This window comes from Acinonyx jubatus, chromosome A2 (assembly GCF_027475565.1).
Source record: "Acinonyx jubatus isolate Ajub_Pintada_27869175 chromosome A2, VMU_Ajub_asm_v1.0, whole genome shotgun sequence".
Taxonomy (NCBI): Eukaryota; Metazoa; Chordata; class Mammalia; order Carnivora; family Felidae; genus Acinonyx; species Acinonyx jubatus.
In genome coordinates, this window is record NC_069383.1 from 120,117,812 (window position 1) to 120,131,874 (window position 14,063).

Sequence of the window (14,063 nt, forward strand, 5' to 3'; positions counted from 1 at the left end):
TTAATGACCATGTACTGGATCAAATGGCATTCTACTGCAGAACTGAGCACTGCCATTCAATTATTACATCAGTGCCTATATTGTGTTCACCATCTAAGGAACCTTCATGTGTGCAGGCTAGCAGGAAAAGCAGAGAGGATCTCCCAGGAAAATACTCTATTTGTGCTACATCCTCCAAAGGAGGAGTGAAGACAGTGTCACTGCTGTGTCAATATCAGGAAAGGTGAGATAGAAGACAGCACAAAGGAGTGTCATCATACTGAACTCAACACACTCTGTTTCCGAAAAACAAGATCTTTCATCACAGTCAGTAATATTACTAACCCAAAATTCAAAGGCTTTACATTAAGCGCTGGGGTAGAATGTTAACATTGGTGGCCCTCAACAAAACAGACCCTTATGTAGGCTCCTCCCACATTGACAGTGGGCTCAGCCATGTGACTTGCTTTGACCAATAGGACATCAGCAACATGCTACAAGCAGAGGCTTAATTAGTGTTGTACACTGTTGGCCTATCCTGTTGGGAACTTTGCTCTTAGAGCCAGTCACCACGCTGTGAAGAAGCCTAAGACAGTCATGCGTAGAGAGAGAGAGGAAGGGAGGGAGAAAGAGACGTCCCAGCCTTAGAGAGCCAGAAATGTGAGTAAAGCACCTTGGATGTACTAGCCCCAGTCACCAGACCACCACAGTTTTACAATACACTGAACAGTGACCAGCAGACGAAATAGCCAGCTTAGCTCCAGTCAAGCCACTGAATTGTGAGAAGCAATAAAAGGCTTATTTTTTTAATCCATTAAATTTCTGGAGTAGTTTATTATACAGCAATAGATAACTGAATCAAGGGTATATGTTAAAAGAACTAGGTGCATAAGGTATTTATATAAGCTTACAGCTATTCAAATCTGATAGGTATTTAGATCTCAATCAACAATGAGTAACCCACTCTTTTAAAAAAGGAAATCATACATTAATTTAATGTTAGGGACAGGTATATTTTTGTTGCTGTTGTTGCATGGGCTCTAAAGAGCCAACGGATAAAAATGTCAGTCCATCAGCAGCAGAAGGACATGATCTTGTTAACCTCACTCTGTTTTCAATCTCCTTTTTTCTTTCAACCCTATTTTTCACCATTAAAGAAATCCTAGCATATGTGTATTTGGGGAAACCTACTTACATTCTTTCTATCCTAGGCAGGAAACACACAAACACACACACACACACACACACACACACACACACACACACACACACACAGCCTAGTATCATTCTGACCTGAGCACTAAAAGTTACAAAGATAGCTGTAAAATAACCTAAACCCAAAGACTAAGCATTTCCTAGAAGAATGAAGGAAAGAGCCTTTCAAAGCTATATGAAAGAAGCTTCCCAACCAGAACCACCCACAAAACTGAACACCGAAAATATACTTTCCTTCCTCCAAAGATGCCTTCTGCTTGCTCTTCAATATGTTCAAAGTCAAGAGTACCTGAAAATTTAGAGAACACAGCTTCAGGTGCAGAAAGGTCTAGAAAAACAGGATGTTGGTGAACTTTCCCAAAAATAGACTTGCCCCTGTCCATAGGTTAACCTCAAGTCTTCCAGAATCTTATATTGCAAACCTGTGAAGCCACATCAACTCAGATCACACTGTCCAGCGGCTCCAGTGTGCGATGTTCCACATTTCTGCCAATTTCCTACCCACTCATGATCCCCTTAGTAGAGCAGAGTGATGACCTTGTGCCAAGGAAGCTCAGGCCTTGATAGGTGGGATTATGTCTACTACCCCTTATTCTTCACCACTATTTCCTGGGCAGGGGAAAACTTCCATCATGAGTAAAAGCTGCTGGTGGACAATAAATTTTCTTAGAGGGTTATGTTTTGTTTTTTTGGCATTTCTGTAACCACAACACAACCACATAGCGGTCCTATGATTAAGACACTCCAAGATGGAAGGAAAGAAGACCTAACCCAGAAGAGATCTGAACTCTTTTAATTATTCCTCTGCCCAAAAAGGGTAACTCCTAGGATTTTGTTCTAAATTACAGTAATATTCAAAATATTCACATTTTACCTTTTGTAGTGTTTACTGTTTGAATCCCCAGCTTTTATTAGTCCCACATCCCATTCTATGGCTGAAATCCCATTCTGAATCACTAACCTGGTACGTTACTTGGCCCCTCTTGGCTGCTGCCTCCGGAGGATGTTTCCGAAGTCTGGGAATTGCTTTCATCAAATTCTCGCTTAAATATACACAGGAGGCAGGAGATCCTATAATCCAACCTCACATTCAAAATAAACTAAAGATTCAAGTGGAAATGGAAACAGATTGGTTACATTAGCATACCACCTGTAACACTGTGCCAACCCATCGCACTCTGGCTGGGTCTGGTATCTGCTGCATCAATTACCTTAAGCATTAAGGGAACCAAATATTTGGCTTAGACTTCAACAGTTACTTCAACAACAGACTGCCATGGGGTCTATCAAATCTGTCTGCAGCACCTTTGCATCTAAACTTCAGCATCCTAATAATTAATTTAATAATCAGAACAATTAATCACTCACTACTTACTCCATCCTCTATAAAACATTATTTTTTGCAAGTATTAAATCCCAACTCTGGTCTATGAGAACGGTGATGTTGGCCACTTTGCTTTTAAAAAATTAAGAGAGAAAAATGTTTTTACTACTAGAAATTAGCTTGGTTTGTCTTTTTCATTTCTGATGGTTTCCTTTGATTTATATACTAACTCTTGGGTTCCCTCTTCATTCTCTCTGCCCCTCCCCTGCTTGCACTGTCTCTCTCGCTCTCAAAAAATAAATAAATATTGAAAAAAAAAAGAAAAGAATAGAAAATCAAAGTTCAAGACCCTGGTGACCTTGCTCAATCCCAGGACATACACTTCTCCCAGACTATACTACCTAGGCTTGCTTTCCAAGGTCTTGGGTCATGGTTTCCTACTTACTACTGGATACCCCATTTGGTTTCTTTCCAGAGTCTCCAACTCAGTATTGTATAAAACTAGCAATGTCAGTCCTGCCTGGGTTCTCTCATCCTGAATCAATCTCAGTCAATCTAACCCTCCCTCTCTGACACACACATCTCATCAGTGACGATGTCCTGTTGGCTCCACCTCTACCAAGTCTCCTGGATCTTTCCTATCATTTATCCTTGCTCATATCTTCATGATCTCCTGCCTTGCCATACCAGATCCAGCTCCCAAAGGGGCCTATTCTTAGGTCAGTCCCCTACATAAAAACTCTCAAAGGCTCACCAAAGAATAAAATCCTGGTACTTTAGGCACCCGGAGTGCTTAGGCACCCAGAGTGCTCAGAACCTGGTCTGCTCCTACTTTCCAATCTTATTTCTGACAAGCTCCATACACTCTATGTCCTTGCCCAAGGAGAGTTGTTACTGGTCCATGTGATGTCATGCTCTGGTCTGACATGCTCCAAGTTCAAGGGGACTTGAGAAGGTCCCCTTGTTTCTATACTACAAATCCTTTTCAGGGTTAAAAGCAGAGTTAAGATTCTACCTCTTCTGTAAAAACCTTCTCTGGTGCTTACCAAATGAGATCCCATGCCCACCCTTGTGTCCCAAGAGAACACGTTCCTCACAGTTTTATTTGCATGAAGACACAGCTTCATCACATCTTATTTTCCTCTTAGACTATATAATCCCTGGTGGATACAGTCCCTGCCCAAATCATCTGTGCATTCCTGCCAGTGCCCAGCAAAGCACCTTGCATATGGGAGAGGGTCAGTAAGCATTTGATGAAACAATGAATCCACCAACCAACTGCTGTCTGTTCTCAGATGGCTACAGTGAGAGGACCTCAAGGTATCATCAAGTTTTACAACACATCACTTTTTTTTTTTCTTTGAGAAAGACAGGGTGCAAGCAGGGATGGGGCAGAAAGTAGAGGGATACATAATCCATGGCCTAAGAAGTCCTCCACAACTTTTGTTCAGGCATAAGTTCAATGAGGTTCCTTCCTAAGCCATTCTCTACAGCCTTAAATATTTGAGGACTCTAATGGATGTTTTCAAACTACTGATAAAAAGTGATTCAGACTCAAGAGACAAATTAAGTCTACAAACATTTATAATCATCTACTACATGTTCTGGGGTTGGGATTAGGCAGCATGGGAAAAAGAAGTGGTAACAGTCTTCTATTGACTAAGGAACAAATAATTCTGCTGATGAATAAAAACGATGTATGAACAGAAAGAGGAAAACACAGAATGTCATGAGATCAGGAGGGTTTTCATACCTAAGATCAAACCCTATCTTCAGGAGACTGACTCCCGGACCTCATTTTGCCAATGTAGGGAGTTTACTCCTACAATTATCCTCTCTCTCCTGTGTCAACAACTTGTCCCTCTCTACCTGACCATTCCATTCAGGATACAAACTTGCTATAATCTCCCAACTTAAAACTTATTACAACAAAAACTTCCTGTCACCAACAATCACCCTTCAGTCACTTCCCCACTTCTCTATACATCTTTATACCAAATCTCCTCAAAGAGTTTTGTACTTACTCTCCCTGATTCATCTTCTTCCATTCCCTCTTGAACCCAACCTATTCCAAAATTTGCCAAGTGTACTCCCACCTCAGGGTCTTCTCACTGTTATTCCCTCTGCCTCAGAGAATTTTCCTAGATACTCACATATTAGGTTCCTCACTTCATTCAGGTCTCTGATCATGTTCCCTTACTAGAGAGGCCCTGTCTGACAACCCCATCGAAAGAAATATCCCTGGCCCCACATTCTGATGGCCTCCAAACCATCCTGACCCTCTTATATTTTAGCATCCTTACCACTTACCACTATCTGACATAGCATACCTGTTGTTTAATATGCCTATGACTCTTACCAATATGTAGGCTCTTTAGAAACAGGAAATTAATATATGCTGTTCAGCCCTGGATCTCAAATGCTTAAAAGTACTTGGCACAGAATCAATTTCAATAAATACTGAATGAATTAAAGAATTAATGAATGAATGAAAAAGGGAGGGAGGCAGTTAATTGAACCTTAAGCTGAGTTGTGAGCAATAAATAAGCAAGAAATCTGTCTTTATGTAGAAGAATACCTATGTGAGTTCTAAGCAAAGGGAGCATCTTGGGGGCAGACCTAGAGGCCAATGGTGATGGAAAGCTAAGGTAACTAGAGGAAGTTGTGTCATGGCTGGCAGGAAAAGGGCACACTGGGGAGGGGTATGAGATGACAAAAGGATGAAGACAGCTGGTTCATAAATGGCACTTAACAATGAGCTAAGAATTTGCTTCCACTCTCTTCCCAGAAAGTCTAGGGCTTTATAAAAGGAGGGACACAATCCAAAATGGTAGCCCTATGAAGTACATTCTGTCCCCACCACCTCTGGCTGAGACGGTTACCTGGAGTATTTCAATGATCTTCAACTTGGTGTCCATGACCATGATATCCTCCTTCTCTGGCTCTGTCTGCTTCACGTTGCCTTCAGGGGCAGCAGCCATAGGAGTCATGGGTAAAAAGCCTCCTCCGCGGAGCACCACCTGGGTCATCAGCTCTCCAACCCCATGGATGGACCGCATTACATTACTTCCTAGGAAGGGCCAGGACAGACCCCAGTCATGACAACACTCTGGGAGAGTACTCTGAGGCACCTGACAAGGAGCACAACTCTAAACATATTTAACAAATCTGTCCCAACACGTTCTCAGGATCCAAGGAACTAGAAAGGGTTAATACCCATCAAAAATATGGGGAAAAAAGAGTAGTGGAAAACAGATGGGCTTTGAAATCCATAAAGGAGCACTTTGGTATATTAATTCGCCTTCCAAATTTTACTGGTCACCTAGCACATGCTTGTTGCTACCCACAAAATTAGGGGCACAGGAGCTAACGAGGCACAAATTGAGTGCTGCTACAAACACTGATCTCAAGTACGCAGGATTACCTCTGAGGCTCAGTTTCTTCATCTATAAAATGAGACTAAAGGAGCTCAGAGGATGAAATGGTGAAATATATGTGAAATGACTGAGCACAGGATCTAACACAGTATTTTTCTGTTCTAGCTATAGAGACAAGGTCAACAATTATCCGTATGTGAGTACATAGTAGGTACCTAAAGCAGAAGAAAAAATAAACATATAAAAGCGGAGTTATCTATTCACAGACTGGAAATACAATACTCAGATACAAGCCAGGATTTTATTTCATCATATACTAATATCATCATTGAATGCCTCATGATACATTGAAGACAAGGCTAGGACATGTGTTCTTAAGAGATAAGCATTCAATTTGTTAGGTAACTTTCAAATGGTTTTGCAAAATTTCCTAAGGAGAAATACAGATAGACTCATATATGAAGGAAACAGAGCAAAATGTGAATAATCAAGGACTCATATGTATTGGTATCGGCTGTGCTATTCTTTCAGCTTTTTTGTTCAAAAACGTCCACAATGAAAAGTCAAGAAGAAAAGGACAGGACATCACAGGGAAACATGACAAGAGTAGTAACAGAAGAGGCTGGGAGGGCATGTCCCGGGTGTGCAGGTGCCAGCAAATACCACTTCTCCACTTTGCCATGACATTCTTACCTTTATTCTCTTCTCCTTTCGCCATCTTACTAATGGGAAAGATGGTCGTCACATGCACACAGTCCAGTATGGCCAGGAGAATTTTGGTCAATCGTAGAAGGTCAGAGAAGTTGTAGAAACCAAAGTAGATGAGATTCCTAGCTAAATTTACAACCTATTATATTAAAACGAGAGAGAGTGAGAGAGAGATGGTATTAGGTCAACTGCATCCTTTAGTTCCATTTTATGCTAATTTATAAATGTCTGATTCTGACCCTTCTTATGGTAAGAGGAGACATACATTTTGCTTGCATTTCTGATCAAATTCCACTTTGTTTCCTAAGGAGAAAAAATAAGAAACAAAAACCTGCAAAGCTACTGATCTGTTTTAATAACTAGTTGATAAAAAACTGACATAATCATCTGTGGAGTATGGATGGAACTGGAGGATATTATGCTAAGTGAAATTAGTCAGAGAAAGACAAAAATCATATGACTTCACTCATATGAGGACATTAAGAGACAAAACAGATGAACATAAGGGAAGGGAAACAAAAAGAATATAAAAACAGGGAGGGGGACAAAACAGAAGAGACTCATAAATATGGAGAACAAACTAAGGGTTATGGGAGGGGTTTTGGGAGAGGGAGGATGGGATAAATGGGCTAAAGAATCTACTCCTGAAATCATTTTTGCACTATATGCTAACTAATTTGGGTGTAAATTTTTTAAAAAAATTTAAAAATTAAAAATAAATAAATAAATAAATAAATAAAGATACTGCAGGGCAAGCCACATTGCAGCCCAACAGGACACAGAAAACAATATTGCAATCCTTGGAAATAGACTCCTCAAAAGAAAACTGGTCTCAAAAAGAAACATTTTAAGTCAAAGGTAATAAGGATTTGTGTCCCTCAAATGATTAATCTATGATGGATCCCAAGCATAGTCTGTTTCTTTCCTATTGTTTTTAAGATCATGTACAGAGTATACGTAATGTTCTATCATTTTATGTGATTCAATTAACCCTGAATATTTATTCTACCAGCATAACTACCAGTAAGTCAAGCGACTGATATTCGTTCTATTTTCTTGTGAAACAAAATTGAGCTCAATTCCTTTTTATTACAAAACCGGAGTATCATCACAGAAATCACCACATGCTAAAATATTTTCTATTTATCCCAGAGAAAAATGACCAATGAAAGCAGGTAAAACATATAGATTATTTCATCATGAATTACCTCAAATGTAAGCTTATTTTTCTCCTTATCAGAGAAAGGAAACCTCTGACAAACCACATCTCTTAAATACTCCTCCACAAATTCCATGGTCTGAGCAAACCTCTCCTTAATTTCATCTTTGGAAGCTCCGCTACTATCATAGCTAAAAGGAAAAGAGAAAGAAAAGGAAATCAGGGGCGCCTGGGTGGCTCAGTCGGTTAAGAGCCTGACTTCAGCTCAGGTCACGATCTCATGGTTCATGGGTTCAAGTCCTGCATTGGGCTCTGTGCTGACAGCTCCAGAGCCTGGACGGAACCTGCTTTGGATTCTGTGCCTCCCTCTCTCTGCCCCTCCCCCGTTTGCACTCTGTCTCTCTCACTCTCCAAAATAAATAAATATTGGGGAAAAAACACAAAGAAAATGAAATAAAAGTTCAAGATCCTGGGGCCCCTGGGTGGCTCGGTTAAGTGTCTGACTTCGGTTGAGATCATGATCTTGCGGTTTGTGAGTTGGAGCCCTCTATCAGGCTCTGTGCTGACAGCTCAGAGCCTGGAGTCTGCTTCAGATTCTGTGTCTCCCTCTCTCTCTGCCCTTCCCTTGCTCACACTCTCTCTGTCAAAAATAAACATTTAAAAAAATTTAACAAAAAAAAAGTTCAGTATCTTCCCTGTTGAGCCTTCCCCAGCTGCTCAGCCACAAAGCCAACATCCCCTCCCCAAAATCCCCTCTCCTACCCTCTGTCCTTAATTTATTTCTCCTCCTTAGCAAGTATCACTAAGACATGTAATCATTTATCTTGTTTATATCTTTTTTCCCCATCTAGTGTACAGATAGTGTTTTGGTTTGTTCACTGATACATTAGTTAAGGCTGACACAGTGACAAATATTTGTTGAATTACAAAAAAAAAGATAAGACATAAAAAATAGAAATATGCCATCTTTTGCATTCTTGAAAAAAAATACACTTCACCTTTCATCTATGCTTTAACTAGACTGAACTTGACCATAAGTGGTCTACAGTGACACAAAACATTAATGAGGTTTTAAAGCAGCAGGCTCACTCATCAATGGCGATCTCCGAGGGAATCTCAGACCAGAGGCGGGCATATTTCACGGGAGTGACTTGTTCCTGGGGATCTCGGTCCACGTGCATATGAAGCATGAGGCGGCAGAAGGATGCCCTCAGGTCATAGGGCAGGTTCTCATCAGACATGCAGCGGAGAATGAGATCTACATCCAGCTGGCCTGATATTTCATTGATGGCCAGGTACTGGCGGTCTAGACACATCCTAGCAAAAAGGTTCAACTGATACCTGAAGACAAGAAAAGTTATGTGAAGAAATCAGAAATCATTGAGCAAAGGGGCGCCTTGGTGGCACTGTCAGTTAAACGTCCAACTTTGGCTCAGGTCCATCATCTCACGGCCCGTGAGTTCAAGCCCCATGTTAGGCTCTGTAGTGACAGCTCAGAGTCTGTAGCCTGCTTCGGATTCTGTGTCTCCCTCTCTCTCTGCCCCTCCCCTGCTCATGCTCTGTCTCTCTTTCTCAAAATATATAATAAAACATCTAAAACAAGAGAAATTATTGAAGATGAATGGCAACACACAGCAAGACCATTTGAATATCCCCAACTTTCATAGGAGTGACATTTGGCCATCTGATCTTATACATCGACACCCTTAAATTGCCTGTGTACCAAGCAAATGAAGAAACTGTTCAGGCTTTACCACCAGTCATACAAGTCCACGCTGCTGAGTTGGAGTAATTATGTGACTACTTGATTCCATTTTGTCCTTGTTTGTTTTATGAAAAAAAGGGGGGGAAATGTTATATTTAAAATGGTTGTCTATTTCCTCAGCTGTTTTTTTATACAGTACATTAAAGACCATGTAGAAAATGTTAAACATCATCTCCCATACTGAATCTCATAGAAATTTTATCATCCTCTTTGGATCTTATCTCGTATCAGCCTACTCTTTGACTTCTGCATGAAAAACATGTTGTGCAAAGTAGGGGACTCCTCAAACTGTTTTGTTTTCTTCCTCATCCAACTACATGTGATCTTTGTCACCTTCTGAACTGGACCATAGAAGTACCCTTTCCCATTCACCCTCAGGAGAAGATACATCAGACATTACAAGAAAAAACAACTTGTAATGTGAAATCAAAAAGCTATAAGCTTCCAATGTGGCCAATACTGACTTCTGAATCCAAAATCCTATTTATTATTGATAACCATGAGTTGAAAATGTTCTCAATCTCACTAGATTTCAGTGGATACAGATTAAAATATGATTCTATTTCATGCTTATAAAATTACCAAAGAGTAAAAAGCATCACAATATTCACAGGTAGCAAACACCAGGAGAAACAAAGTTCTCACTCACAACTGGTGTGAGTGTGCACCACAATACCCAATCTAGGATCGCTCAGTAAAACTTGCCAATTCAACAATTCCACTCCTAATAAGAAAGACAAACTCTCACTCATACACATACCTTTTGAATAAGGAGGTCCCCTGACATGAAAAATTAAATTGTGGCATATGATGGAATATCCAAGAGCAACGAAAACATGGCATAATAAAAGGGAATGCCATCCAGATGTTGAAATTAGAGAAACAGATCTACCACCATTAACACGAGCACATTTCAGAAACAATACAGGATAAATGAGACAAGTACAGTACCATTTACATACAGTCCTAAGAACTGGCAAAATGCTATATATTTTTTATGAATACATACAAATGTAGTAAAACAGAAACACAGAGAATGTAGGAGGGTATACACTACATGCATGAATGGGAGGGAAGAGAACACAGGAGCTATCAAAGGGCACTGTAGCTGCAAAGTTTTACTTGTTAAAAAATGCCCTAAGCACTTTTCCATCTTTGCTCCTCTATTCTTTGAAAAGTTTTCCTTGGCTCTCTTGCCCCTTCATTTCCTTTCCACTGCCTTCCCTTGAGGTGGCAGGGCCAGCAGATCTTAAAGCTGGGACCCGGGAGACCCTAGGGCCAGACGAGGTAACCGGCAGAGGTGGAGAGTGAGCAAACAAGGATGCACACCAGGTAAAAGGCCACCCAGGTTTCTCTCAAGAGTAAGTTATCAATATGGAAAGGTGAAGGCTATAACAACACTATGGTGTGAGAAAGGAACTGGAAGTACAGATGGGGACGGGACTCATGGTTTTATTCTGTATTTGTACAGGGGCACCTGGGTGGCTCAGTCGGTTAACCATCCGACTCTTAACTTAGGCTCAGGTCGTGATCTCATGGTTTGTGAGTTCGAACCCCATGTGAAACTCTGTGCTGATGGTGCAGAGCCTGCTTGGGATTCTCTCTCCCTCTTTCTCTGCCCCTCCCCAACTTGTACTTGCTCCCACGCTCAAAAAAAATATTTGTACAGGTATAGAAAGACATATGTTATGTGTGTGTATAAACATACACACATGTATGAATACACGTATTCATGTTCTAGCTCTGTCTGCAAAATTCTATGAGGTTGGCACTACTGTCTGTATTTTGCAGATAAAGGAGCTGGGGCATGAAGAGGTATATGACTTGGCCAAAGGCAAAAAAACCTAGTCAGTAGAAAGGTCAGGATTGAACACAAGCAATGTGACCACATGATATGCGCCTGTATGCTATTATTCTGTTAAGGACAAATAGTAATGAGGGGCCGATGCAAGCACTCACTCTTTTCCCTACTTGGCCACGTCCAGGAATCAATTTACTACCTAAGTACCAATGAAACCTTACACGCCCAAATCCTAAAATCTACATCTTTTTGCTAGATAGGTGACAACATGTGATTGTGTGGAGCAATCAATAAGCAAGCAGTAAATTCCTCATCAATTCCCTCCAGGGCAGCCTGAACTGAGCCCAGCAGGACTCCCCATCACCTGTAGTAGCTGAGAACATCGCGGTCCTCCTTCTGCCCTTCTTTGGCATCTTGGGCCAGTTCCCGGACACTTTTGCTGCGAATCTCCTTGTTGCTGTCCCTCCAAAAGAGCCACACCTCTTCCTCGTCTTCTCCTGCTTCCAGAGCATTCTCTCCAGTAGAAACACCCTCAAATTCAAAACGAGAAAGAACCAGCCTGGAAAATAAGAGGAGGAGTAGTGAAAACTCCTCATGTTAGCAATACTTGCTAATCTAAGATCAACTCTAGCAATATATTGAAATCTAGCTTCACTTTCAGCATAGGGGTGCCTGGGTGGCTTAGCTGGTGAGGCAGCCGACTTTGGGTCAGGTCATGATCTCGCAGTTTGTGGGTTTGAGCTCTGCACTGGGCTGTGTGCTGACAGCTCAGAGCCTGCAGCCTGCTTCGATTCTGTGTCTCCCTGTCTCTTTCTGCCCCTCCTCCACTCAGGCTCTGTCTCTCAAAATTAAAAAAAAAAAATAAAAACAAAAAAAATTAAAAAACTTTTAGCATAAAAACACATAGATAACCTCTTTTTTTTGCCCCTCAATGGCAAAATCACAAAGAGCCAACTTGAACTTCTTCATATACTTTATTCCAGTGGTGCTCAAGCAGGTGATTTTGTCTGCCCTGCACCCTCCCCAGGAGACACTGGGCAATGTCTGCAAACATTTTAACATTTTTGTTTGTCCCAACTGAGTGGGAGGGGTACAATGAGCATCTAGTGAGTAGAAGCCAAGGATGCTGCTAAACACACAGATAGTCCATCATGATTAACAGTTATTCAGGCCCAAATGTCAAAATGCTGAGAGGTTGCATTAGCCCAAACCCAAAATTAAGTTATGAGAAGCAAAAAAAAAAAAAAACAAAAAAACAACTAAACAAAAAAAGCAACAAACAAACCCCACTAGAGCTCAGGGCATAATTCAGTTTTGGGTTTTGTTTTGTTTTCTAAACACTGGCCCTATTACTAGTACTGTACTTATCAGGAAAACTGTTCCCCTGATAAAAAATCAATCACTACTATTACCAAAATTTTTACGTACCACTAAACACATTTTCAACAGTGATAATTAAAAAGCTCTTTCCTACAGTGACCTAACATCACCATTGAATTATCTCCTTTAACTTTTAAAACTGGTGATCCTACCCAAAGAACTTTAAACTCTTAACATTAAATCAAGTATGTGCAAAATGCTCTCTGGTGAATTCACATTATTTTTAAGCCAATGTGCAAGGGGCGCATGGGTGGCTCAGATGGCTAAGTGTCTGCTGATTTCAGCTCAGGTCATGATTTCACAATTTTGTGAGTTCAAGTCCCACATCAGGCTCTGTGCTGACAGTGTGGAGCCTTCTTGGGATTCTCCCTCTCTCTCTCTGCCCCTCCCCTGCTTGCCTTTCTCAAAATAAAACTTTAAAAAATGTATTAAAAAAATAAATATATTCAAAAATAAATAAATAAACCAGTGTGCAAAGTGATACCTATATACAGAGGAGGCCACTCTAAAGGTAAACTGAATTCCCCTATCAAAGACCTTTGCATAAGCAAGATCCCATGCCAGCTCATCTGACTTCAGACCAAGTCTAAAGAAATCAAAGTGTTAAGTTTTATTATCCTAGAGTGCAGACATCCACTGGACCATACATTCTCCATCTAAATCCCTTCCTCGTCCGTATCTTCAACCCCAATAGCCCCCACTCACTTGGTCTCAATCAGGATGTCAGCATTGGTTGGATTCAGCACAGCTTTACATATCAGTTCCTGGGTCACCGGGATCGATTTGTTCATGGAAACACAGAGGTCGGAGAGGTAATCTAAGAATCTATGGAGAAAGAGAAAGCAAACAAAATGTTTTCTGCAGCCACAGTAGAGGTTTGGCTCTCAGAGCCAGACTCCTCCTCAAGCGGACAGACCCAACGTATCTTCGACACAAGAAACTAGAGACATTTTAGGTTTTGGTGCCAGTGTCTACAGCACCAGCAGAAACCCAGTTGTGCTAAGAGAAGAAATCAAGAAAGGAGAAAAAGAAAAAAAGATGGCAAGGGCCAGGGCAGATGAACAGATGATGAGATTAAAATGAAACAAACAAGACAAGGAAGACGTTTGCATAAGGAAGAAATGGTGGAGGTGGAGGAGGACCAGAGAGGTGAGGAAAGGCTCTGAGGCCTGAGGGCCCAAGTTGGAATCCCTGTTCTGATTAGTGATATTCTGATATGCAGTGTTACATAGGAATATGTCTTAACCTCACTTTTCTCATCTTCAGGAGAGGGTAATGTAAAACCTTGTAGGACTGTCCTGAGGATTAAATGCAATAATACATGTCAAGTGCTTATTTAGTTGACTCCCTGAACA

General features: G+C 40.9%; 1 protein-coding gene and 1 long non-coding RNA gene across 9 annotated transcripts in view; one reads left to right on the forward strand and one right to left on the reverse strand.

Moving 5' to 3' along the window:
- ITPR1 (inositol 1,4,5-trisphosphate receptor type 1) overlaps nt 1-14,063 on the reverse strand; it is a 325,544-nt gene that overhangs the window by 153,693 nt on the left and 157,788 nt on the right. For 5 of the 8 annotated variants that reach the window (XM_053219026.1, XM_053219028.1, XM_053219027.1 and 2 more), the window contains 8 exons: nt 13,414-13,533; nt 11,693-11,887; nt 8,852-9,103; nt 7,812-7,953; nt 6,589-6,742; nt 5,401-5,588; nt 2,156-2,294; nt 1,425-1,483 (listed from right to left, as the gene is read on the reverse strand). In XM_053219026.1, the coding sequence (XP_053075001.1) occupies nt 1,425-1,483; nt 2,156-2,294; nt 5,401-5,588; nt 6,589-6,742; nt 7,812-7,953; nt 8,852-9,103; nt 11,693-11,887; nt 13,414-13,533 (1,249 nt within the window). The remainder of the gene's footprint in view (nt 1-1,424; nt 1,484-2,155; nt 2,295-5,400; nt 5,589-6,588; nt 6,743-7,811; nt 7,954-8,851; nt 9,104-11,692; nt 11,888-13,413; nt 13,534-14,063) is intronic. The other 3 variants (XM_027042521.2, XM_053219029.1, XM_027042519.2) reach the window with 1 other exon arrangement.
- On the forward strand, nt 69-11,794 carry LOC113594636 (uncharacterized). The gene is made up of 3 exons (XR_003415046.2): nt 69-223; nt 11,319-11,374; nt 11,656-11,794. It is a non-coding gene; the product is annotated as an uncharacterized LOC113594636 (long non-coding RNA).